This window comes from Diplodia corticola (genome assembly GCF_001883845.1).
Source record: "Diplodia corticola strain CBS 112549 chromosome Unknown scaffold8, whole genome shotgun sequence".
Classification (NCBI taxonomy): Eukaryota; Fungi; Ascomycota; class Dothideomycetes; order Botryosphaeriales; family Botryosphaeriaceae; genus Diplodia; species Diplodia corticola.
The window spans coordinates 193622-218990 of record NW_017971487.1 but is presented as its reverse complement, the minus strand read 5'-3'; the positions used below and the strand labels follow the sequence as shown (position 1 = coordinate 218990).

Sequence of the window (25369 nt, the reverse complement as noted above, 5' to 3'; positions counted from 1 at the left end):
CCCCCCCCCCCCCCCCCCCCCCAAAAAAAAAATCTTCCCCTCTCTCTCTTCCTCATCCAGGGCCCGCCAGGCCCACCTCAATCAATCCCTATTGATAACCCTCAAACTCCTCCTCGGATTCAACAACACGCCCCTCGTCCCCCAAAAGCTCGGCTCCGACCCGGCCAGCAAATCATCCGTGCTGCTCACGCTTCCGCTTCTCCTCCCCGCAGCTGCACTGCCGCCGCCGGCGGCGGCAGCGTACTCGGCATTGCTTCCGGACCCGCTCGTCGGCCCGCCGCTGCTGCCGGCCGCATAGCTATTGTTTCTGATGCCGCTTCCCGGATGACCGCCGCCTTCCGATGACGTGGCCAACGACCCGCCCACGACGGCGCCGGGCGGCATGACGAAGCCCGTCTTCTCCTGGGCACGGGCCGGGTCCGCGGCGTGGGCCTGCGCCATGGCGACGTGGTTCTTGTACAGCAGCAGCTGGCGGCGGTAGACCCACGCGCAAAAGGCGAGGTACGCGGCGATGACGAAGAAGACGCCGGCCAGGACGCCGCCGACGATGGCGCCGACGTTGGTGCCCCCCGAGGACCCCGAGTTCGACCCGGCGCCGACGACCGACGTCGTCGTCGTCGTGGAGCCGTCGCCGTTGGTGACGGTGTAGGTGATGGGTTTGCCCGTGGCCATGGGCCCGGCGGTGACGGTCTGGACGGGGGCGGTGACGGTGGCGCCGCCGACGGTGTCGCCGCCGACGGCCGAGATGACGTCTTCGGGGACCGTGTAGCCGTAGGAGCCCTCGAGGCCCGACGACGAGTTGGCGCCGCGCTGGGCGAGCTGCTGGGAGAAGGGATTGGAGCCCTCGGCGAAGACGCCGGCGCCGGACGCGTCCTGGGCCGAGCTGCCGGAGAGGGCGGTGAACTGGGTGCCCCAGGTGAGCGAGGACGTGTTGAAGACGTAGACGCCCGGCGAGTCGCACGAGAGCTGGTCGCCGACGTAGCCGCCCACGACGATCATCTGGCCGTCCCAGATGTTGCACGTGTGGCCGGCGCGGGCCGGGGGCACCGATTGCGAGCCCTGGTCGACTTTGATCCAGGTGAAGGACGGGATGGTCAGGATCCACATGTCGTCGTACTGCGTCTGGTCGTCGCCCAGGTCTTGGCCGCCGAACATGTACATGTTGTAGCTCGAGCCACTGTAAAACAAAGCGGAGCATGGTTAACGTCCGTGTCCAATACGAGGACCTCTAGCTCCATTGGGCAACTTACTCTGCTGCCGCCGCGACCACTGCGCAAGGGTTGACGCGGATCTTCGGTGACGTGCCGCTGGTGGGCTGCTTGAACCACGTGGACGTGGCGATGTCGTATATGTCTATGATGTTCATCTGCGTCTGAAGGGATCGTCAGCTTCCACCGGATTGCATGGTGCACCGAGTCATTGGAACTTACGAAAGTAGAGTTGGTGCCACCTGCGAGGCCAAGCAAAATCCCCTCGTCGCCAAACCCAGGCACATACACCAGGATGCCATCAGCGCGTTCCGGGAAGCCGCTCGTCTCTTGGAGGCCTCCTTCAGTGATGTTGCGCCAAACGCCATCCGAGCCCGCTGATTTGTCATCCCCGAGAGAATCCACGCCGTTGTTGGAAGAACCCGGGAAAGTATACTCAACCATGGACTTTAGGTAGATGCGCGCGATCGAGCTAGACCAATCCTCGGTAGTCCATGTGTCAAGGTGACCGCCGAAGTAGAATCCGCGGCCAAGGCTGGCCACGTTTGCACCTGCGCCTTCGGCTGCACGTTGTACCGCCTCGTTGCTGGCCTCCGCGTTTGTCCCTGCAGAAGTTTTGGGGTCTTTGTGCTGAGACCATGAAGACGAAGGAATGTCGTACTCCCAGAGCGAGAAGGCGGTCGGGTAGTCGGGAGTGTTTCCCGAATTGCCGTCTTGGAACTCGCCGCCGTAGAGGAATAGCGAGGTGCGCGAGTTCCATAGGTAGGCTAGCGAGACGGAGGGCGGTCCGGAGGGCTGCGGCAGACCCGTGAACGATGGGGAGGAGATTTGCCATGACTCGGTGAGATCCATAGTCAAGAAGTCGTTGTCTGAAATAGTCAGCTCGACGGAGCTCGTCAACAGCCTGGGAGCAGATGCTTACTCCAAGTGTTGCTCGACTGATCCGCGTCGGTTGTCGCACGACCGCCGTAGATGTATAGGGTGCCATTGACAATTGCAGCTGGGCTATCGTCAATCGTGAACACTATTGTGTCCAAATCTTGGAAGTCTTACTGGCATGGCTCCACCTCGTGCACACGTCCGTCGGGCTATCCGCTCTCTTTTCCAGCGTCCCTCTCGACGGAATGAGTCCCGCACTGACGCCATACATGGGCCCTGCAACCTTGGAGTCAAAGAGCGGCAGCCTGTTGGTCACGGGGATGACCAGGAAAACAAGCAACGCGAGCACGCATAGCCGATACAACTTGGTCACACCACCCGCGGCGGCGGCGGCGGCTGCAACGGCATCCACATCTGCCTTCGCCTGAACGAGTCCTCCTCTTCCTCCTCCTCCTTCAGGCACAAACACAGCTTCGCGCTTCTTCACCGACGGTTGCCGCTTCTCCGTCAGTCCACCCTTACCGTCAATTTCGCAATCCGAGTCCTCGTCGTCTCCCAAATCCTCCTCCCTCACATCCTCCAGCGGCGAGGGTGATGGCCAGTAATCGGTAGGTGAAGAGGGTAAACGGGCGACATTGGGCGAAACGGCGGGCTTCCTGCTGCCTCGGGACGGGAGCGATGGCGTAGAAAGAATCGGCACCCTCATGGGCACCGGCGCGAACTTTTCCCTGTCGTCGTCCACGAGTCCAACCTCACGGAAGACGGACTTGCGCCGCGGGTTCGAGGTCGCCGATGGCATCATCGCGATCCTTGACGCGAGGACGAATTGGCCTGAATGTTCCAGGGGCGGGCGGGCGCGAAAAGTGCGAGTTCAACAACGCGCCCTCGGAATTGGGGGAGTGAGGAGGAAAGCGGCGTTGAAACCTTTCGTTTTTGGGGGACCGCGTCAGCTAGGGCGCCGATAGGCCTTCCGTTCCAAGCTAGAGCTATATAGTATTCCTCTTTTTGTGGAGAATGGACAACGGCGGGGAGGCAAGTTCGCTGCAGGCGCGTGGCTGTGAGGTGAGATGTGGAGCCGAGCAGGTGGCGATGTAAGAATTAGATGGTGGACCAGCCCGGCTGGGTTTGGCAGTGTAAATCCGGGAGTGGTGCACTGGTGGTTATTGTATCCAGGCCCAGTTGTTGATCCCGGGCAGAGGGTGACAGCGTATGACGTCGCTGGGGTCGACTGGAAATTAGATGCAGGCGACTGGGATTGTTGGCACCAACGGGGTTGGAGAAGGAGCTCTATGGCGCAGGACGGGAGCGACTGGCGGCGACACGCAGCGCAGAAACGACAGGAGCAGTGGGGATTCAATTCTCAGGGTCCGCGGTCAAAAGAGCATGAGGTGAGCAATTGCAGGGCACAGCGTGTGGCGGCGCAACGGCGCAACGGCATGCAACGTGAACACGGATACGAGACCACGAGGAGCAGCAGCAGCAGCAGCAGCAGCAGCACGAAATGGAGCAGATGGACGGGGCGGCAGCAGCGACAAGCAGCGTGAGCGGTGAGGGCGGCAGCGCTGGCAGGTGGAGAGCAAGCAGAGGGCAAGCAGAGGGCAAGCAGAGAGGGAGCGGGGCAGAGCAGCGAGACAGCGAGAGCAGCGAGAGCGAAAGCAGGCCGGCGGCGGGCAGGGCGGGCAGGGCGGGCAGGGCAGGCAAGGCAGTGAGGAAATACAGCCGCGACGGCTCAAGCTTACATCTCGATTGCGTTCCGCCCAGCTGCGGTGTTGGCAGCGGTACATGTCGCGTGGACGTCATCCGTCTGCCCAGCCTGCCCGTTGCAGTAAGTGATGGGCGCAGCGCAACTCCCCGCTGGGCAACTCCGCCAACCGCCATCAGCGAACCGCCATGGAACCGAGCCCCGGACGGCGAGAAGCGTTCCCGCTGCACCTGCGACTACTGTGGCGCCCGCCCGTGTCGTCGCGTCTCTGCTGCAGCCACGCAGCCACGCAGCGTCCGTCCCCGCCCGCGCCAATCGCACTGCCCGGCCTCGGGCTGTTTGCCTGTGGCGGTGGCCACCGCGAGCTGGGCTAGCTGAGCGGTCCCAGCCCGCCGGTGCGCTTGCGCTCGCAGATCGGAAACGGAGCTGCATTCCTCGCGTCGGATCGCGCACTTCCCGCTCGTTGCGTGACGCCGTGTCGACCGAGGCCTTGGGGCGGTGCCAGGGGCAAGGCCGGGCGGGGCGCGCAGTGCGCAGTCAGTCGTGCATGTGGTTGTGTGCTGGTGTGCGAGCTGGTGTGCGGGTGCGCTGGTGTGCGACGTCCCAGCTGGCGTGGATCGTGAAGCCCCGGACGCACCGTTGAAGCTTATCGCCCGCCGCCTTGGCGCCCAATCGCCCGCTAGCACTGGACAATCTCCTTCACCTCCTGCAACATGGCTGAGACATGCGCCCTATATTTGGCGCGAGCTACCGGTCCCATGTGCACCGCTATTCCAGATCGTGTGAGCAATTGTCCGCGCTGGGCCTTCCTTGGCGTGCTCCGATCGACCTCTTCGCCATCACACGCCCATCACAAATCCTGAGGGAAAGGGCACCTGCCGTCACCATGCGCGGCTGCAATCGAATTCCTTCACACTGTATGAACGATATCTTCTCTCGTCGTCTACACGTATCCCGGCGAGGAGCATCTGATGCTGGCTATCATAGTACCGACTCGCACAGAGCCACCACCCGATCCAGATCTTGTTTAAAAAAAAAGCAACCCAGTTTCGAATCGAATCTCCAGGGGGTATACAATATGCCTTGCAAATATAGCTAACTTCCCAAAACAAAACAAAGAGCGCCTGCATATTCCCCCATGTCGCCAACACCTGTCTTCCATATTAAACCAAACTTTGTACCAAAAACGAAGTTAATTTCTTCCTCAATCAAAGGGTCAAACGGAAGGCCAGCGTGGACTCCCAAAGCCGCACGTTCCTCTTCGGGTTGGTGATCTTGCCAAGAAGAACGCCTTTGAGCCATCCAAGCCTCCTTTTGCCATGCCGCAAATGTCGGACTGTCACATGCACCAGGCACGCACCACGACAACTGGCTGGCAATTACACTATGTAATCTCGCGGATCAAGTGTGAAGAGTAGAAGAAGAAGATTCATCCGGCAGCAAAAACTTACCTGGCCGTCAGGCTCAGAACCTGAACCTGGGCTTGTTATCGTCAGCCCTGTTGCCCTGCCGGGACGCTCCCCTCATCCCGAAGCTGCTGATTCTGCCGCCAGCCCGGCTGCCAGCCCGGCTGTCCGCTCTGGAGCTCCGTCCGCCATCCATGCTGGGACGGGGGACGTCGAGACTTGGCCGCTCCTTCCTGGACTGGGGCGTCGATGGCTGCGGGAGCATGCTGGTGCGGCGGAGCGCCATTGCGCTGGCCGCCCGCGGGCTCTTGCGCGTCGACACTGGGCTGCTGGCATCCGAGTAGCCGGCATCGGTGAGAGCGTCATCCGCATTTGGCGTCGTTGGCTCAAGGAAACCGCTACGACGCCGGCTCGCCGCCGTACTCGTCGTCACGGCTGACCCTGACACAGCACGCGTGTCCAGCCGTGAAAGGGCGTTGCGAGAAGGCGTGCGAGGCGCCATCAAAGACGCTCTCTTATTAGGTGCAGGCGTGGTGGACGCGGGCCGCTGGTAGTAATGACCCCCCGGAGGAGGTGTTGGTGCGGCCTGACGTGAAGGCGTGGGTCGTGGCAGATTCGAGTGCGAAGAGACACGATGGAGGCCACGAGGCTTGCGGGGAGTATCAGCGGGAGTTCCGGCTGAAGACTTGATATGATGGCCACTAACACCTTCCGCGTTTGTAGACACGTTCCAACGGGGTTTATTAGATGGGGGTGGCGTAGGTGCCGCACGGCGAGGCATCGGTGGAGTAGGAGTGGACATCGAGTAACGATTGCTTGTAGGCGTCTTCTCTTCTTGGTAGCGGGCGAACGAAAGCGGTGGTTTGCTGCGAGGGGTTGAAGACGGAGCAGGAATGCTGGAAAAGCGTTTGGCGTTCTTGGCCGACGGGGCTGACGTGTTGCTGTTGAAGCTGCTTTGGCGGGACTTGAACCTGTCATTGTCCTTGCGACTCAGCATCACCACAGATGAAGCCGGTGAGCTCCCAGGCGTATCGATGCTGCTCGCAAAGGAACGCTCAGTGGACAAAATCGTCGAGATGGAGTCCCGGAGCTGGTCGCCGTCTTTCATGTCGAGCCCCTCGACGCACTGCTTCATGTCCGCGATTTGATCTTGCAGTGCAGCCCACTCGCCCCTCATATCGGACTGCAGCCTCAGGATTTCACCATTTACCGTCAACCGATCCTTCACTCCCTTGTCGATGATCATGAGAACACGCTCAATGGCCGGACCATAGTGCATCCTCTTAGCCTCAAAGTTCTCAATCTTCTTCGCTGTGGCCGGTAAGTTGGTAATGTGCTGACCCTCGTCCAAGGCCTCGCGCAGTTTTATCAAGCTCCTCTTGACCGATTCGCACATTTTTGCTGCTTGCCCGCCGGCGTTCCGAAAAACTAACACCCATTTGTCTTCACCAAGCTCCCGCCTTAAAGACTCCGCATCACGCTCCAACCTCCGCCACTTGTCTTCCAGAGAGTTACGCCGGTGTTCTAGCTCTGAGCATGCAGTCGGAAAGACCTCCAAGGCACGCATCTGAAACTGAGCGAGCCTCATCGGCAAAAAGTCCAGAGAAGCGCGAAGTGGTTGCATGCGGGCAAAAAGCGCCAAAAGGTTTGACTCTTCCTGGGCAGTGTCGGGAGCCGCAAGTGGTGATGCGTTTGCGTTGAAGGCTTGCGGAAGGCTAAAACGACTGTGAGAGATTCGCTTGGTGTTTGGCGGTGTTTCCTCAACGATCGCTTCCAAGGATCCGATATCGAGCCCGTTGCCATTCTCGGTAAGGCTCTCAGCCATTACGCTGCGGTGGCGGCGTTCTTCCATCTCAAACACCAGCCTCCCAAGAGCTTCCACCTCCAGGCTAATATCACCCAGAACGGTGTTCCACAATTCTTCCCACTCCATTCCTATCTCAACCTGCTCCTTTACTGCTCGCAGCTTGTTCTTGATACCTGCCCAATCGTTCAGGATATTTTCCATTTGATCCAGCAACCGGGAGAGGTCCGCCATTGACAGATATCCGATGTCCGGGCGGCTCTGGAGCTCTTCGATGGCGTTGACGAACACCTTGATCAATGTTTCAAATGTGTTGATTGCCGCGTCGACCTCGTCCAACCCTTCTCTGCCAGCTGCGGAGGCCCAGTCAACATCATCCTCCGCGTCCAAGCCATTCAGTACGTCGGACGCTTTGGACATCCACACCCGGATTTGGCCGGCCGCATCGTTGAGAGCACTAGAGGCGGCCTTGGAGGTGGGTATTGCCGAGATGCTTGCTTGCAAGGACGAGGCTTCGGGGAGTTTGATGGAAGTAAGCTGCTGGATTTGGTTGGTGAAGGATACGCGCGAAAGGGTGTATATGGAGGCCGCTCGTGACAGATGCCCCGGATTGAAATATGAAGTAGTTTCTTGTTCATCCTGCTCTTCCTGCTCTTCTTGGATTTCGTCCAGCGATTCCGGCTCCTCAACAGGCTCGGGTGGCAAGTCCGGTGTATTGTCCACGGGTGGGTCCTTCGGGGGCGGCGTTGGGGGACCAGAGTCGTCTGGCGAAGGGGCGCCTTCCGTCGGGTCCCTCGACATGGACACTGAGCTCTCCCGCGACTTCCCGAGCACAGGCTCCGCGTACCTCAGTGTCTCTTCCTCTTCCGCATCGAAGAACTCGCTGTCGTCGTCGTCGTCGTCGTTGTTGTCGGAGTGAGGCATGCGTTCGCTAGCGCTAGTGGCGCTATATCGATCGCTCTCTTGAGGCGCCGGAAAGCTTTCGGAGGGAAAGCTTTCGACCGGAGTCCTCTCGCTGCCGCCTGTGGATTGCGCAGTGAGCCGCGGCGCACGCGGCCCACTCCAGGTCTGACCACGCCGCTCAATCTGGATGGCGCGTTCCCGCTGGTGTAGAAGGTCAAGCTGACGCAGCTGGTCCTCAGGTATGCGGCCGATCTCAACGTCGTTCTTGCCGCCAGACTGTCTGCTCCGGTGGTGCAGGTCCAGCAGTTTCATGCGCTCCAGCAGCCCCGGGGAGGGTTTTCTCAGGGCGCGCCTGGCAGCGGCAGCGGCGGCAGTGTCGGACGATTCTGTGCTGAGCTCAGGTGTCGAGAAGGCCGGAACGGGTGGCAGTGGTCTGGTGTCGGGCGAGGAAGGAGGGGACATGGGAGGCGGCGGGTAGGAGGGCGTGGGGTGAGGCGAAGCTGCTGTGCACGGTCAGCGCTGGGGGCGCGCGGGTGCTGTGTTATTATTTCGATTGTTTTTGGTCGGATAGGCTGGGCTGTAGACGCGATACTGAGTTGTCGATGCCGGGCTGCAGCTCCGCCTGCAACGTCGCTGGTTAGCGCGTTCGTCGGCCGGGGGGTGGATGCGGCTGGCAAAGACGGCCACTGGCTGTCTCCGCCGCCCGCCCACGGCGCGGGATGAGTCAAAACCACGCATGTGACAGACTTACCCACTGTTGCTCGAGACTGCACACGCGCTACAACGGGTGAGCGTGCATGCCCGCCGGCAACGGAGGAGACGGGCTCAGGAGCAGTCTGGCTGCTGGCAGCTGACGGCGAATGAACACGATGCCGCTGACCTGGGACGGGGACTGGGCTGGGACTGGGATCCGAGCTCAGGGTTCTGGCTGGGTTCTGGCTGGGCCCGGCGCGGCTGTGGCTGCGTAGCGCGAATCGCAACGGGGGCCTTGGGTCGGAATGAGCGGCGGAGCGGCGGCGGCGAGTGTGAGGGCGGTGCTGGGTTGGTAGGCACGTAGGGCAGGCGGCACGCGTTCAGCAGTGGGCTGGAGAAGTGGCCGCGAGGGCAGAGTCCGTTTGATTAAGTTATTGTCCTGCGCGCTGTTCCGGGCGGCGAGATTGCAATTGGCCGCTGCGCTGCCCTCAAGCTGCTACCGCGCCAGGGGCCAGGCACGCCAGGCCGCGCATTAACCCCTACTGCACTGCCTGCACTGCCCGCACTGCCCGCCCTTGCTTCTCGCTCGTCCCGAGCCCGCGCTGTTATTAAAAGACTGTCTTTACAAATTCGGGTATCTCTTGAAACGAGCTGTCTTGAACTCGGCCACGGCCACAGAGCACATGCCAACAGAACCATTAAATGCTTGTCCATCCAAAGAAACGCCTGGAAAGGCCGCCAAGCCGTCCGCCCTACGCCATCGTCTCCGCGTCAATCTTCAGCATCGGCGGCAGCGTCATCGTCTTGAGCCGCGCCTGCTTCCACTCCATAGTAATCTCCTCCCGCACCCCCTTGCACCACTTCATGATGGCCTGGTCGAAGCTCTTCCACGCCTCGCCACTCTCCCCGTGCACCACCTCCATCACGTCCAGCTTGAGCTTAACCTCCCACCGTAGCTCTGCCGCCTTGACCCAATAGCGCAGGTTCTCCGCGCACCGGTAGGGCAGCGACGTGTCTCGGTGGTAAGACTTGATCTCCTCGAACTGGCGTTTCGACTTCCGGACAAGATTGTTGTGCAGGCGGACAAGCTTAAGGCCGTCGCTCAGTGCTTTGAGAAACGGCGTCGGCAGCTCGCTCGCTTCTTCCGGAGCCGTCCACGACGGCAGTTCGTCTTCCGGGTGGGGATCGAACGACTTGAGGAAGAGCCACTCTCTCTCACGCTCCTTGCCCGTCCAATCACCTGAGATCCAGCTCCACTTCTCGCGATCCAGCTGCTCTTGTTCTTCCTTCCTTTGCTCGGCGTCCAACAGTTGCTCGATGTCGTTGATCCATCCGTTGATGCTATGCCGCTCGTCGTCCCGGATGCCACCCTCGAAATCACGCCCTGCCATCCGCTTCAGCACCTCCAGGGTCTGGTACAGCTCTTTCCTGATGGTTTTCTCAGGCTTGATCGAGTACAGGCGTTCGGGCTGTTCATGGGTGGTGTAGTAGTTCTTCGCGGCCCGGATTGCAAGGGTAACGCTGTCAAGAACGTGGAGACCCTGGATCTCCGTCCAGCCCTGCGGGAGCGGCAGCGGGTCTTGCTCAGCCTCCGGCGACGCATTACCGGCTGCATCTTCTTGCTTCCTCTTTTCGGCCGCTTCGGCCGCAAATTTCTCAGTCTGTGCTGCCTTGCGTTTGTACCTCGCAATGGTGTCGGGGCGCTCGGTGCCGGCAAGCACCTGCTTAGCATCGTCGAGGGCTTCTCTAAGCTCTCTCCGCAGAACAATAATGTCTGGCGGCGGCGGCGTGTACAGGACTTTGTTTTTATATGTGCTGACGGTTGGGGGGAGCATGGGGGCGGGCTCATATTCGACGTGAGTCTCGAAGTCTTCGCCTACGGGGCTTTCCACAAAGGGCACATCGGTGGCAGATTCACTCAGGTAACCATCGTCGGAGATGGCGCACGACGAGCGCTTGTTGTCGTCTTGCGAGGACAGGAAGGCTTCGTAAGCGCGGTCGGCGGTGGTGTGGACGCCCTCAATTGCGTTGTTGCTCTTCTTGCGTTTGGTCTCTTTGGCAACACGGCCGCCCTTGGAGTCCAGCAAGCCGGTCCTTGCGAAGTAGTACTGCAAGTGGGCAATGGTGCCCAGGCTCATGACGCTCTCTCTGTTCTTCGCCGAGTCCGCAAACGAAGTGCCCTCGGGGCGCAGGTATCCTCTTCGGCTGTTGGGCAAGCCACCCCACGAGCGCCGCGACCCCGCCGACATGCCGGATACCGAGGATGAAGAGGTCGACGAGTTGTCGAGCCCCGGGACCTGGCTGACAGGCGGGGTGGGCGACGCCCATTCCTGGGGCGAGGCAGCACGCTCGGGTTGTGTAGCTTCTTCCGCCATGTTCGTCGAGACCGTCTGGTAACGTGGTGGGACGGACGAGGAAGGTGGGGTGCGGATGCGGCGAGGCGGCGGTCTGCTTGGACTGGGCGTGGGGTGCTGGACGAGACGGTGGCGAGCTCTCTTATCGCAGACGCCTAGGTGAACAGTTGGCCGGAGGGTGTTCTGATGGTGGTGACGAAGGACGCACAAGAATGTTTCTGGAAGCCAACGGCCGCGGCGGGTGCACTGATCCCGGCGGAAGGAAATTAGTCGTTGCCTCACGAACGTGTCGTCAAGTGCCGTCGCGTCGTAAACAATTTACTGCGCAGAGCGGTGACAGGCCCCCCCGCGGCCCAGTCGTGCTCGGCTGCTACGCCCCGTCAGGCCAAGCCTGGGTTATTTCGAGCACCGGGAGGACGCGAGAAGCAGCTGCTTTGGATCAGAGATGGCCAGACAGAGCAGAGCCACGCAGCAGTCCGCAAGCTGCATCCCTGAACTGGCGCCGACTGCGGCCGGGCGGGAGCGGAGAGGGCGGACCCTTGCTGGATTCGAGCGCAACTCACGGCCCAGCACGCCGCCCGCCGTTGGCGCGTCCGGCGCCCATGTGCGAGAGTCGCGTTGGCAAGCCTCCCTCGTGAGCATCGCACAACTCGGCCCGACGGCGCTGCTGAGTTGGCGCGGCGCAAGTGTCTCCGGCGCGGTCGGGTCGAGGTGCGTCTGTCTCTGGTGTTGGGCCTCGCGCTGGACGAGCATCCACACGCCCTGCAGTGTAACTGTTAGCCCGCACCCAAGGCGGGCGCGGGCTCGACCGCGTGCCTGTCACCCATGCGCCAAGAACTACGTCATGCGTGACGGCAATCTGAAGTCGCCCGAGCGGGCGGGTGCGACCTGCCCTCCGCTCATCAAACCCTCGCCGTTCCTCCACAGCATCCAGTGACTTTTATGCGGAGATTGTTCACGAATTCAGCCGCCACAATGTCCAAGCGAGTACGGCTGCTGTTCCATCCACGCGCTGATCACACGGCTAACGCGTCCAATAGATTCAGTACAAGGTCGACGGCCAAGTGCAGGGTCAGCCTCACCGCACACGGACCCTCGCCTCACCCCACGTCTAACTGCCGTATGCAGGCGTCTGCTTTAGAGCTTACACCGTCGAAGAGGCCAACAAGATCGGCGTCACGGGCTTTGTGAAGAATGCCTCGGACGGAACTGTAAGCACAACCCTACCGCCTCGCGTGTCGACGCCGCTCGCTAATGTCGATCGGCCTGCAGGTGACTGGCGAGGTGCAGGGCGACGACAGCCAGATCCAGCAATTCACCAAGTGGCTCAACAAGGGCCCGTCGGCAGCCAAGGTCTCTGGCGTCGAGCAATCCGAGATCGACCTCAAGCAGGGCGAGAGCGGCTTCAAGCAGTAAGAGCGGACGGAAAAATAAATCGAGCCCTTGTTTGCTGACTGGATGGTGAATTGTGTACGATAGAATTAGGAGATGATGACTTCCAGCACTCACTCGCTACAAATGTCGACGTCTTAATAGCGCGCTTGTGATGCATCCAAAGCTTTCAGCGTGCATCCGATGTCCCTCGTTGAGGGACACTCTTCGTTGAGCTCGAGACGAAAAAGTCATGATTCCACACCAGTAATAGATGGCAGTCCACAGTCAGCATTCTAGAAATGATGGCAATCATATTCAGTGGTCAGTAGGCATAGCAGTCATCCACGCATGCGGTCATAGCGCAAAAGATCATGAAACATTACACAAAGTGCTGTCTCTCGAGGAAGGATAAATGCTCGAAGGACGCAATATTTGCGTGATACCCTTTACCACCCCTACCTCATGCATTAATGAGAGAAGTGGTACAATCTCCATGCTTATTTGTTGAGCATGAGCGGAAGCGCCTCGCCGAAGTAGAAGAGTCCTTGCCGTGTCTCGAAGTCCTTTTAAAGTCAGTTCAAAATATGGCTATCACGAGGCCCACTGCTCTTCTATGGAAACCCTTGAGACGAATGCTTGACTCAAGTTCCCGACATCAGATCACGCTTTCTAATCCATGGCATACGAAAAGGCATTCGAATTAAACCTCCACACCCTCCTACGCCTTGCTACTCATTCAACTAGCCGCAATCGCTTCACTTTGACGCGAGGAAATCATCCGATAGAAAGCGCATGACCCCCAAGAACTCCCCAAATCCGCAACTACTTGCCGCTAGCAAAAGCGCAAGCTCCCAAATCTCTCTTCTCCGCGGGCTTCTCGGGCGAAATGTCAAAGTCGAAGATATCCATGGGCAATCCCATGGTCGTGCAAGCGTTCGGAATCTACGACACCAACCACGTTAGCGGCCTCGGGGGGGAGGAATAAGACGACTCAAGAGAGGAAGGGTAACGCCTACGTCTACGATGCCCGCAACATGACCCTGTACAGGCGCGCAGCTCAGCAGCAAATAGATCTGATAGTCGCTGTACCCGTACCGACGCAGGTACTCGACGCAGCGGAGGACCGTCTGGCGGTACGCGACGGTGGCGTCCATGTAGTGCTGCTTGCCGTGCTCGTCGACGCTGAAGCCCTCGAAGTAGATGTAGCGTCCCGGCCCGAACTGCGGCTCGACGGGGCCCGGCTGGTAGATGGGCGACTTCATGCCCAGCTGCGCCATGCCGCCCTTCATCACCGAAAGCTTGAGTGTGATGACGCCCGGCATCTCGATGGCGCCGCAGAAGGAGATTTCGCCATCGCCCTCTATTTTCGCAAGGAATTAGACAGTTGGCGACGACGGTAAGGGGGGGAGAGGAAAGAAAGAGGTAAGAAGAAGAAAACCATTACGTTCACTCACGAGAAAAGTGCAAATCGCCCACGCTGAACTTCGCACCCTCGACATGCACCGGAAGAAAGACCTTGCTCCCCCTCGACAAGTTCTTGATGTCGCAATTGCCGCCGTGCTCGGGGCGGCCGGGAATCGTGCGGGCGCCCTCCTTGCCGACCTTCGCCGCCAGCGCCGCGTCCGCCGAGCCCGCGTGCACGTTCTGCGGCTGCGGCGGCTGGGCGACGATGCGGCCGCAGCCGTCCATGGTCTGGATGAGCTCGCCCTCGCGCCGGTTCCACTCGGCCAGCACCTCGGCCGACGGCGCGCAGCCCAGGATGCCCGGGTGGATGAGCCCCGCGAAGCGCACGCCCGGGATGTGCCGCGACGAGCAGAAGATGCCTTCGAAGTCCCAGATGGCTTTGGCGCTGTTGTAATTTGTCAATACACACACATGTCAACCTTCTCCTCCATGCGGGGCTTGGTTTATGCTTACGCCTCGGGGTAAATGTCGTCCAGAAAGCCGCCGCCATTGTCCTTGTGGAAGACGCCGGTGAAACCCCAGGGTTGCTCCTCCAATGGCTGCACGTCCTGGATCTCGACGAGGAGCACATCGCCGGGCTCGGCGGTTTCGACCTCAAAGGGTCCGGTCAAGTAGTGGATTTTGGTCAGGTCGACATTCCTCACGTCGTCTGCGCTGTCGTTGTTCTTGATTTGCCCTCCGGTCCAGTCTAAACATTCGATCTTCACCACCTCGCCATTCTTAATCTTGCCGGCAAACGGAACTGCGGAAGCGTAAGCGCTGGCACATATATGCCGTGACGGAGAACGAACTGTCGGGGTGCCAGCGGTTCTGCCTCTAGTCAGCGGTGGCAATGGACATCAGGCGATTTTCGGCCATACGTGTAGATGCGGCTGCTCAGCGGCATCTTTGTTCAAGTCAACCTTCGCCGCGTACCGGACGTGCTTCGCCATTGTGGGTGTGGAGGCTTGCAAGCGAGAGAGAGAAGTGCAATGATTGCAGAGTCACAGTGGAGACGACAGATGAGGGCGCGAGGGGGAGTAAGCATTGAATTATGTTTATATCTGCGGGGTCGGAGGCAGGTCATAAAACGCTGGGCTATCCGATAGCTCTAGTGCCATGGAGCAGCGGATGGACAACAATGGACAGACGGAAGGCCCTACACCCAGGCGATTGGCAGGCGGAGGCGGACGATAAGGCGGAGATAAAGCCCAGTGTTGTTAGTCAAGAGAGCTTGGAGTGGGGTAGCTCAGCCTGTGCGCGTCATCGTGCCCCAAGCTCCACCGCCTGGACATTCCGTTGCCTAGCGCCGAAACAACCCGGCAACCCTGCCCCGCTCGTGTCTTGGTAACGCTGTTGACAGATGCCAAAACACTATCTCCGCTTAGCATCGGTATTGCTTGCCGGCGGCCGGATTGATCGCACATGCCCCCCGCCCGGGGCTGCTTTACGAAAACCTCTTGCTGGGAGTCTCCGGGTTGATCGTCTCCTGCTTCGGGGCTTCCGTCTGCACGTTGTGCGCGTCGAGATTGGCCAGAGGCAGGTTCAGGAACTCGTACTTGTTGTGCCACTTGATCTGGCTCTCGACAAACTTGGTGGCCTCGGCCTCGGCAGGCGCTGGCGGCGGGTCCGTGATCTTCGTAACCAGATATGCCGTCGACGCTTCCGCAATGCCGTAGATCAAGACGCCGAGGAGCGGGATCTTGAGAAAGACGAAGAAACCGACGCCGAATCCGAAAAGCACCCCCTCGCGCTCTCTGAACCACGCCTTCTTCTGCTCCTTGTTGTACTTGATGCGGGCGAAATACGGCTCAAGCTATTCATCAGTCAGCACCGTAGCCATGTCCCAGCTCAAAGCTAGTCTTACCAGCTCTCTCATCAGACTCCTCGAAGAGAAGTACGACTGCAAGAAGCGCACCAGGTACCGCTTTGGCAAGAAGATGGAGGTCCCAAATATAACCAGGGCCGGCTCAAGTCCAACACCTCTTTTGAACGTGTAGAAACTGGCAGCAGGCAAAACGAAGCGGCCGACATACGGCAGGCCCGAGGCAAAATAGACCGCCAGCGAAATACCGGCCCTCCTGCCATATCGCGTGAGGAAGGCAACAATTGCATCCATCGGTTTCTTCTTCTCGCTCGTATCACCATGCTTGGAGTACATGCGCATCGTGGGGTAGTACATGGCTCGGAGATTACGTGGGTCGTCGGTCTTGTGCTTCTGGATGTACGTCTGATCAACCCACTGCAGGGAGTTCATGAACCTAGATAGGGTCATGGTCAGCCCATGCCTTGCTCATTTCGGCTGATCGGGGAGCCTACATGTCGTCCAAGGTTGGCGTGACATAGCGCATCAGCGACATCAGGAAGAAAGGCACCTGCAACACCGAGTTCTCAATGAACTCCAGGCCCTCGACGACATCTGTATCCCATGTAGACCCCTCGGCCTCGGCGAACAGCGAAATGAACCATACGATCGCTCTCACACCAAGCGTCTGTAGGTAGAAGCCGTTAGCTGGGTGTTGTGGAACGTGAGCTGAAGAAGCCTACAGGAATGGCGATGAGAAGGCGGATCAGGATTCCGGCGAGAACTGCGAGGGCAGCCTGACGATAGTGGTCTGAGGTGAACAGCGCAGGGTTCTGGAGGGCGCGGTTGGCTGCGCGTACGGTCCGACGTTAGCTGATGGCAGAGCTGCAGCCGAGAGTGTGAGAGGACATACCGCCGACCACGGTCAACTGGGCGCCCCGAATGATGGCATTGGGCTCGAAGTTGGACATGGTGGAAGCCTTCTCGGCGGACGGGCGAGAGGCGGGGGTGTTGGAGGGGAAAGGTGATCACGGTGCTCAGCTCTGAGCTGCCGCGATTCAGCCCGTCGCTTATGTATGACGTACGCTCGTGTCCTGAGGCTGCGGGGCACGTTGAATACAACCGCACATTCCACCATATTTCCAGAGAGAAGTACAGCGCATGCGAAACCTGCCCTTGCACCGCTGCTCTCTCTGGCTTCATTCCGTCCGAGATCTAGCCACATGATGACAACGTCAGACTGCTGTATCCGGCTACCTTTACTGACTGGTGTCAGTCAACTCAATTTGCAAAGGCAAAGAATTGGAAAGGGACTGTGGCTGTGCGGCCAGGCACAGCCCCCAATTATGGGCAGATACTTACTAGTAGGCATAATTGCACGGCACGACGGGAGTATCCGCTGTTCAGCCACACTCCATTACATAACCTAACGCGGACCAACAGATTACCAAAGGGATACTTGATGAAATAAACTAAAATATCAATTGCGAGTCAAGCAAGAGTAGATAGTAAATCTATTCGGCCAGGCATCTCACCTTCACATTCCTTATCGACCGCCTGAGTATCTGAACAGATGCGTCTCTTCGTTTCTCGAGGCTATGATACAACGCGTCGCCCTGATCTGACATTTGCTTGCGTTTGCAATACATCATTCGCGCAAGAGAAGCCCGCTGGTACAAAAAAACAAGACTCCGCTGGCGACACGAGACTCCATTTTCAGCAGCAAAAAATTATGATACAGTTAAATTTACCCTCACAATCGTAGCAAGAGAACTCTTTCAAATCGAACTTTTCAAACACCCGCAACTCTAGAAGTTTTGCCCGCCGCCGCACCAGCATCTGTCGCCTTCTCTTTCGACGTGTACGAATACATCTAGTTTCTTCTCCGCAAGGAACGAGACTGTCCGCTGACGGACATCCTCAAGATCCGCCGCCTTCGATGCGATCACGTGGATAACGCCCAAGATCTGCTGCTCCGTGTGGTCGTGGTCATGGTCGTGGTCATGGTCGTGGTCATGGCTATGGTCATGGCCATGGCTGTGCGAGTGGGAATGGTCGTGATCATGGCCGTGCAAATGCGAATGACCGTGACCGTGATCGTGACCGTGATCGTGATCGTGATCGTGATCGTGCGAATGAGAGTGATGCTGATCATGGTGATGATCGTGGCTGTTGCTATGCTCGTGCAAATGGTCGTGGACCTGTCCGCATTCATGCCCCTCTGTGTGGTCGTGGGCGTGCGAGTGTCCGTGACCTCTCTCATGTGCGGCGCCTATGTCTTCGATCCAAAAACGGGGAGCACTGTAACTGACAACGCCGCGGATGGAATTGAGATCGCGAAGGACGTCCTTTAGTGCATCTTCAACCTGCTGGTTGTTGCAGAGCAGTAACCGCATGCCAGATCCCAGGGTGAGTGGAAGCGCAGAGAAGAAAATCAACAACGCAATGATCGACGATGCAAGAGGGTCCCAGCCGTTCCAGCCGTTCCATTTCGTGAGGAGCGTGGAAACAATGACGGCGACGGAACCAAGGGCATCTGCCATAATGTGTAGGAAAATGCCGTGCATATTCTCGTCACCATGGTGATGGTCATGGCCGCCATGTGCATGCGCATGTGCATGACCCATGGCCGTCAAGCCGACAATGTTGACTACCAGGCCAAGCACGCTCACGATGAGAAGTTCATCCAGGCGGTGAAGCTCATGGCCTTCCCAAATGCGTTCGAAGGCGTCCAGAATGATTTCGAAACTCACGAGACTGGCACAGGCGTTAGCGGATGATCCCACGGAGTAACGGTGTTCTTACACCAGGAATATGCCGTTGGCGAAGCCCGATAGAGTGTCAACCTTGCCGTAGCCGTACGGGAATCGAGCGTTCGACGGCCACTTGCTCATAACAGCAGCAATGAGACCGACAGCCAACCCAGCACAGTCAAAGAACATGTGGATGCTGTCGGTGAGCAACCCCAGCGAGCCGGTGACGAAGCCGTAGAAGAATTGGACTGCCATAAAGGCGAGGTTTAGGCTGTGTTTGTGTTAGAGGATGTCCAACTTCATCAAAGCATTGAAAACAAAATGCTCATTACTTACCATCCAAAATAGGCAATGCGGCGGGAGTCTTTCTCCACAATGATGCTGTGTAGGAGGCCTCCGGCCTCGACATTTCTCAGAAGAAGACCGGTGAGCCTTGAGTGCTTGTCGTGGGCGTGTGGGCCGTGTGCATGGTGGTGATGATGAGCCTTGTGATCATGGTCATGGTCATGTTTGTGAAGCACAGAAGCTAACACAGCCTCTTTGGAGACTGCAAAGTATGTAAGACCTGGAAAAATAATATCAACCAGGGAAGATGTCCAGGAATCCGATGGATGGATTAGCGCGGTCACCACTGTAGAGGTGCAGCCAGCAATGAGAGCTGACTTGTCCGATGACCGCAAAGCCGCAGGTTTCGCAAAGACGTAGAAGCTCGCGGCAGCGGCCGAGGAAAGCAAGGAAATAAACACCGTCGAAGTAGTGAAAAGCGGCGTTGTTTGAAAGGTTGAAAGAAAGAGGATGGTGAAAACGCTGAGAAGAACACCTGAAACCAAAGTCGTAGTTACGTCGTCTTGAGACAAGACGAGTGGGGAAGTTGTGACTGAAGCAGAGCTCAGTGCTACGGGCACCTTCTCCGGACTTTCAATCAGCGGTGAAAGACCACCGTTGATTCCATTGGCTTGTGGAGGCGGTGGAACGGTATGAACGGAGATCGGCATTGGCGGTGGAAGGACAAAGATCGCCGTCGCAAGTGCCAGGTAACCGGTCACAAGCTGCCATGCGCTCATTGAAGCCGAGAACCCCATCATATCGCAGATAAGGCCAAGGCCAAAGTAAGCGCAGAGTACGCGCTTATCCTGAAAGAGGCGCCGAACGGCCAAAAGAGGTCGAGGCGCAGCATGCGAGGCATTCGTGCCACACAGGCCATAGGCAATGGCAGCTAAGATGACCACACCTGCGCGAACACCGCCGAGTTGCGCGGCCGCATAGAAGGGCAATCCAACGCTGAGAGTGGTCTTGGCCAACTGCTTGATTTGTCCCAGAGCACGCGCTGACTCCCCCTTCCCCACGTACTTTGCTCTTCTCCGGTCAAGAGGTCGAGCATGCGGATTGATTGTGGCCCAAAGCGCGGTGAGCAGGAGCGTCCCGGAGGCGAGAATGCATGTTTCGAGCAGTGGCGAGCGGGTCTGTGGCTGGACGAGAAGCGCGGGCGGTGTCTCCTCTGACACTGAAGCGCGCAACCTGTCGAGAGCAGAATCGAGCTGTGCGTCTGGGGTTGAGGACTGAGGGCGCGTGGCGAAGGCCAATGAGGCAAGAACGTAGGGGAGAGGGACTAGTACACCAGTAAGGATGGCAATGGCCTTGCTAGCTGGCCTAACAGTATATATTAGCAAGCGCGAAACCGCAATTGAGGAATAGAGCTGTCGCATACACAGTGTCTTCGGTGTGCTTGCCCACGGGCGGAAATCCGTAGCCGGGCGACGTCTCTACCGGGCCAACTGAGGCGGGGCGGCCAAGGTCAGACTCGCCGCGCGGGCGCAGGCTCGGACGGCCGTTCATGAAGCCAAAATCGGTGGCGCCGAGGCTGCCCGGGACTGCGAGAAGAGTGTTGGAGGACTGGACTGGTGGCGCGGGCGCGGACGCAGGCGCAGGCGCGGGAGCTTGGAGGCTGCCGTGCGAGTGCGCTTTCTTCAGGGCAGCACCGGTGTGGGCTGGAGACCAGCTTGGCGAGCGGTCGGGCAGCAGCGAGTTGCTATAGTGGTGGTGGTGGCCACGTCCATGCTTGGGGTGGATGTGGAGGGAGGAGTCGATGGGGAGCGCGTAGGTGGCGCTGGCGGATGCCATTCAGGCGTCGATGGTGTTGGGTTGGTCGTTATCGGAATGCGAGGTCGCAGCTGCCTCTGCGGAGAAGCTGCACCGAGGCGACAGTCGCAGGGCAAGGACCGAATGCTGCGCAGTTCGTGAAAGACTCAGGGCGGAAAGGCGCCCGGGCGATGCAGCGCTCCGTCGGGCGCCGGATTTGGACGCTGCGCTTCAGGGGTGTCCCATCTCAGGGCCGGGCGCTGGCGCGCGCCGCTAGACCCTCCACTTGTGGCGCGCGCGGGGCCAGACGAGCTGCGAAACACGCGCCTGCCGCCGCCCGTCCCTGTCACTGCCCGTCACTGCCCTGGTGGGCCGCTTGCTCGCCGCCTATCAGCGCCGTCTTCGCCCGCCCTCCCGAGTCCCCAGTATCGCCCCGCCACCACATCCAGCCAATATCTCTCAATCGCCGCCCACGTCCTCGCGATAGCTGAGCGCCAAGCCATCGCTCAATCGACGCACGTGCCGGCCGCTCTCTTCAGACCACGTTACCACCTTCCTCCGCTCCTCCGCGGCCCCAGCCTGGCCATGATTGCCCTCTGGCTCGTTCTTGGCGCCCTTGCCTTCTTAGGCATCTGCGTCGTGTTGCTCGCCCCCTCCCGGCGTTCTTCGGCCGCGTCCAATGCCGCCGCCTCCACGGTGCAGGTTGTTGTGCTGGGCGACATTGGTCGAAGCCCGCGCATGCAGTACCACGCCATCAGCCTCGCCAAGCTCGGATACACTGTCGACATAATAGGATACAAAGGTTTCAAGGTCGAGCTATCCTTGTGCTGTGACGTCTGTGCTAAGATTCGCTGCAGAATCCGACTTGCACGCTTTCCTGGAATCCAGCTCGACAGTAAACGTAGTCGGAATTCCACCATGGCCAAAACGCTACCAGACGGACAACAAGCTGTTGTTCCTGGGCATGGCCCCTTTGAAGGTCCTCTGGCAGACCTGGGGCCTCTTTTCTGCATTAGCCTACCGCACCGCCCCCGCAAAGTTCACCCTGGTACAGGTATGTCAATCTGGATTGATACCGTCCCTGCCGTTCTCGCGAGCCATCTGCCCTGGGCATGGTTACGTGACACTTTAACGCCGTGTTGAAAACTGAGGAATCACTCTGACCACGCGTCTCCAGAACCCTCCGTCCATACCAACACTGCTCGTTGCCCACATCGTCTGTCTTTTGCGCAATACCACCCTGTGCATAGATTGGCACAACTTCGGGCACTCGATCCTGGCTCTGAAGCTTGGTGCTAAGCATCCCTTGGTTCAGATCTCTGAGAGGTACGAGTATGCTGTCTCCCGCAGTGCTCCCGTCAACTTCACAGTGACCGACGCCATGGCTCGCATCCTTCGCGAGCAACATGGGAGAAAGTACGTCGTGCCTCTGTACGATCGACCCCCAGCGCATTTCCAGCCTTGTCCCTCGGATGAAGCTCGCAAGGAAGGCTATCAGGAGCTTGCGAAGCGCCTGGGTTGGCCAGTGGACGGCGGACCAACCAGGCTCCTTGTCAGTTCCACTTCCTGGACCGCAGACGAAGATTTCTCAATCTTGCTGGACGCATTGGCAGGGTATTCGGCCGTTGCGACTGCGCAAGACCTGCCAATGATCCTTGCGGTGATCACCGGCAAGGGCCCGCAAAAGGAATACTACCTATCGCGGATCGCCGCCATGGAACGCGAGAATAAGCTTGATCGCGTCCGCATACGCACTGCTTGGCTCACCATGGAGGATTATGCTGCAATGCTCAGCTTTGCGGACCTGGGCGTATCCCTGCACATGTCTTCTTCCGGAGTTGATTTGCCGATGAAGGTCGTCGATATGTTTGGTGCCGGCCTGCCGGTGGTGGGGTGGAGCCAGTTTGAAGCTTGGTCGGAGCTCGTAAAGGAAGGAATCAACGGTAAAGGCTTTGGCAGCTCCACCGAGCTGAGAGAGCTCTTATTGGACTTGTTCACAAAGGACGACGAGCTCGCGAGACTGAGAGCAGGTGCATTGAAGGAATGCGACAGGAGATGGGACGATGAGTGGGAGGCAAAGGCAGGAAAGATATTTGCGTGAATTAACGACAACGGTAGAATCGAGCTATAAGCACCGGGCCTTTCCTTCTGTCCGCCCGGTCTAGAGCGCAAATCTCAAACTGAATGAGCGCCTTTCGAGTCGACACGATCAAACGGCGCATGGCTTCGATTCCAAAGGATTCGGTCTGAAGTATTGTTCTATTCCCGTCCGAGGCAATGGCCTGTCTGGTCCAGTAAGTGGTGCCCTCATGTTTCAGCTCTCTTGATTGGAGACATGGCATGCAGATTTATGCGGGTCACTTCGGGAGATCCTCCAGGTGTGACATTGATCCACTGGGTAAGGGTTGCGACAAGTCCATTACATGCGGAGCGAGTCATTCCTCGAAACGTAGATCCACAAAAGGTTTCCCACGGCATAGGCAATGTTTTTCAATTCCACCTCCTTCTAAGCAGAGCTAGCGGCCAATCACCTGGATTGTCCCTTGTCGGCGCCCTGTCATGGCATTCTCGAGCCCGGGGTTGCGCGCTCTCGGCTCTCGCTCATTGGAGTGTCTGCAGGCGTCATGTGTCACCCCATCGCTTAAACCATCGGACGAATGTTCGTGTTATTATGTGGGCCGCTCTGAACGTCCTGGGCTGCAGCGCACGGTCAAGCCTCCACTAAGGGTTCGGGTAACAGGGGAGCCAACCTCTCATCCACAGCATCCAGCTCCATGGGACCATCCTGGAATTCAGCCCCACGACTTTCGCTTGCACTACAACAAACCACTACAACAAACTCGAGAACTTCAAAAAAAAGCTTGAGACCTAAGAATACATCAATTGGTTAGGATTCTGGAAATGTGTGGGTCAACCCCCCAGCCTTGAGCGGCCGAGAATATTGCCATCGCCGCTGGACGTGCACTCGTGTGCGCTGGTCATGAGTGGCAGCACTTAACATGCAAAGTTATGGTGACCAAGTGTTTACGTCGGAACGATTGTCCTAAATGCCGCCGGACCATCAGGGATAAGATCAACCACCGGCAGTAGTCGCAATTGGTGGAAGTAGATTGGTGAACACGCCCAACTGCAGCACGCCAAGACGCCAAGTCAAACAACATCCCCGCTACAATTACTCCATGTAGACCAGGAGTGTCTTCATGCGAGAAGGAAGGAAGTTCGAGGACACTGTCTCCACCAGACAAACTGCGGGGCAGACAAATGGTTTTGTAGGGCTGGGTAGGGGTGAGCGAGACCAATAGAAGGATTCCCTTGAATCTCGCGTGCTCAAAGGCCGGGGTTTCCACAGAAGCTACAAGGACTACCATCACTCTTCACAGTAGACAAACTGTCCAACAACTCTTTTCCCGAACTTCAGCACAAGTGACGCCGGAACCATGTCTGCAAGATCTTGTATCAGCACCGCTGCTCTTCTGACAGTCCTACTCGGCAACACACAAGCTGCCGATATCTACGTCTCCCCAAGTGGTACCGGTACTGGCTCAATCACTGCGCCCTATGGCTCCATCCAGTCTGCTGTCGATGCGGCGGCTGCCGGCGACACGATTTACCTTCGTGCCGGCACCTACTCGCCAACCAGCAACATTCAGATCACAAAGAGCGGCACTGCCACGTCTCCCATCACCCTCAGGTCATACGAAGAGGAGGAGGTGATCTTGGATGGTGAAGAGCTGCCTGGGTTCGTTGAGAATTTGAAACCTTCAGATACCAAAGCACGTACGAGGCTAATTCCTCCTCATCAGCACTCCTTATGGACTGGACGAATCTCTCCCAAACGACGAGAGAGGCATTCTGCATATCGAGGGAGGCAACTACTGGAAATTTTACAACCTGGAGTATGGTCATCTCCCTAAACAACATCCATGCAACCTTTCACTCAGATTGGACTAGATTGATTAACGGCCCGTATGGCGTCTACTCCCGCGACTCGTCCCACAACTACTATGAGAAGCTCTCGACTCACGACAATTACGAGTCTGGTAAGCATTTGCCTTTGCAATTTAGGAAACCATGCATCGACTGATGATTCATTCCACAGGGTTCCAGCTGCAAGGCGAGGCATCCAACAACACCGTCATCTACCTCGACTCGTACCTCAACCGCGACCCGCGCAAGAACGGCGAGTCGGCCGACGGCTTCGCGTGCAAGGAGGGCTCGGGCGAGGGCAACGTGCTGCGCAACGCGCGGCTGTGGAACAACGTCGACGACGGGCTGGACCTGTGGCTGTTCGAGTCGCCGGTGACGATCGAGGAGGTGTACTCGTGGGGCAACGGCTTCGACCGCTGGGGCTTCGCCGACTTTGAGGGCGACGGCAACGGCTTCAAGCTCGGCGGCAGCAACGACGAGAGCACCATCGTGCCCGCCGGCCACGTCGTCCGCAACAGCATCGCCTTCTCCAACTCGGCCAAGGGCTTCATCGACAACGGCAACCCCGGCGGCATGACCATCGAGCGCAACACCGCCTGGAACAACGGCGACACCGGCTTCGTCTTCCGCTCCTCCCCCAGCTCCGTCACCGACAACATCGCCGCCGTCAACGGAGGCTCCGCCGGCCAGGCCACCATGGCCGACAGCGTCGACGCCAGCGGCAACTCGTGGGACATCGGCGGCACGTGGTCCAACAGCACCTTCAAGAGCGTTGACCCGTCACCCCTGCAGGGCGCGAGGGATTCGAGCGGCAGGGTGAAGGCGAGCGACTTCTTGCTGCCCACTTCTGGCGACGCCATCGGTGCGACGACTCAGGGGGATGTGTAGAGGACGGGGCCAGCCTTGACGCCTCAATTCCCTTCTTCTGTGCATATTTCTATCCTGAAGGCCGTTGAATGAATGTTACTGCACACAACAAAATTGACGCTTACACATGAACCGTGCCGCCAACCTCTGCTGTCTCGCCCACCCTCAAGATG

General features: G+C 58.6%; 9 protein-coding genes across 9 annotated transcripts; 3 read left to right on the top strand and 6 right to left on the bottom strand.

Annotated features, from left to right (window-relative positions):
• Positions 1–81: 81 nt before the first annotated feature.
• BKCO1_800079 (kelch repeat protein) lies at positions 82–2886 on the bottom strand (the record flags this gene model as incomplete). Its single annotated transcript, XM_020279421.1, has 5 exons — positions 82–1177; positions 1251–1372; positions 1431–2077; positions 2131–2208; positions 2262–2886. The coding sequence occupies 5 exons, from the start codon at positions 2884–2886 to the stop codon at positions 82–84; spliced, it is 2568 nt and encodes an 855-aa protein (XP_020133219.1).
• A 2367-nt stretch (positions 2887–5253) lies between these two features.
• BKCO1_800078 (karyogamy protein) lies at positions 5254–8364 on the bottom strand (the record flags this gene model as incomplete). Its single annotated transcript, XM_020279420.1, has 1 exon — positions 5254–8364. The coding sequence occupies one exon, from the start codon at positions 8362–8364 to the stop codon at positions 5254–5256; it is 3111 nt and encodes a 1036-aa protein (XP_020133220.1).
• A 983-nt stretch (positions 8365–9347) lies between these two features.
• BKCO1_800077 (uncharacterized protein) lies at positions 9348–10970 on the bottom strand (the record flags this gene model as incomplete). The annotated part of the gene is made up of 1 exon (XM_020279419.1): positions 9348–10970. The coding sequence occupies one exon, from the start codon at positions 10968–10970 to the stop codon at positions 9348–9350; it is 1623 nt and encodes a 540-aa protein (XP_020133291.1).
• A 954-nt stretch (positions 10971–11924) lies between these two features.
• On the top strand, positions 11925–12365 carry BKCO1_800076 (acylphosphatase family protein; the record flags this gene model as incomplete). Its single annotated transcript, XM_020279418.1, has 4 exons — positions 11925–11936; positions 11990–12020; positions 12078–12160; positions 12222–12365. The coding sequence occupies 4 exons, from the start codon at positions 11925–11927 to the stop codon at positions 12363–12365; spliced, it is 270 nt and encodes an 89-aa protein (XP_020133292.1).
• A 780-nt stretch (positions 12366–13145) lies between these two features.
• Positions 13146–14719, bottom strand: BKCO1_800075 (formamidase; the record flags this gene model as incomplete). The annotated part of the gene is made up of 6 exons (XM_020279417.1): positions 13146–13265; positions 13340–13683; positions 13778–14172; positions 14241–14529; positions 14579–14597; positions 14648–14719. 6 exons carry the CDS (start codon positions 14717–14719, stop codon positions 13146–13148), a joined length of 1239 nt encoding a protein of 412 aa, XP_020133293.1.
• A 494-nt stretch (positions 14720–15213) lies between these two features.
• Positions 15214–16541, bottom strand: BKCO1_800074 (uncharacterized protein; the record flags this gene model as incomplete). Its single annotated transcript, XM_020279416.1, has 5 exons — positions 15214–15582; positions 15634–16027; positions 16086–16258; positions 16314–16420; positions 16484–16541. The coding sequence occupies 5 exons, from the start codon at positions 16539–16541 to the stop codon at positions 15214–15216; spliced, it is 1101 nt and encodes a 366-aa protein (XP_020133379.1).
• Positions 16542–17515: 974 nt separating this feature from the next.
• BKCO1_800073 (cation efflux protein zinc transporter) lies at positions 17516–20444 on the bottom strand (the record flags this gene model as incomplete). The annotated part of the gene is made up of 5 exons (XM_020279415.1): positions 17516–17842; positions 17883–18327; positions 18376–18594; positions 18660–19973; positions 20032–20444. The coding sequence occupies 5 exons, from the start codon at positions 20442–20444 to the stop codon at positions 17516–17518; spliced, it is 2718 nt and encodes a 905-aa protein (XP_020133289.1).
• Positions 20445–20987: 543 nt separating this feature from the next.
• On the top strand, positions 20988–22503 carry BKCO1_800072 (beta-mannosyltransferase; the record flags this gene model as incomplete). The annotated part of the gene is made up of 3 exons (XM_020279414.1): positions 20988–21204; positions 21260–21456; positions 21580–22503. 3 exons carry the CDS (start codon positions 20988–20990, stop codon positions 22501–22503), a joined length of 1338 nt encoding a protein of 445 aa, XP_020133389.1.
• A 1336-nt stretch (positions 22504–23839) lies between these two features.
• Positions 23840–25217, top strand: BKCO1_800071 (pectate lyase; the record flags this gene model as incomplete). Its single annotated transcript, XM_020279413.1, has 4 exons — positions 23840–24141; positions 24206–24298; positions 24354–24442; positions 24502–25217. The coding sequence occupies 4 exons, from the start codon at positions 23840–23842 to the stop codon at positions 25215–25217; spliced, it is 1200 nt and encodes a 399-aa protein (XP_020133390.1).
• Between the last annotated feature and the right edge of the window lie 152 nt (positions 25218–25369).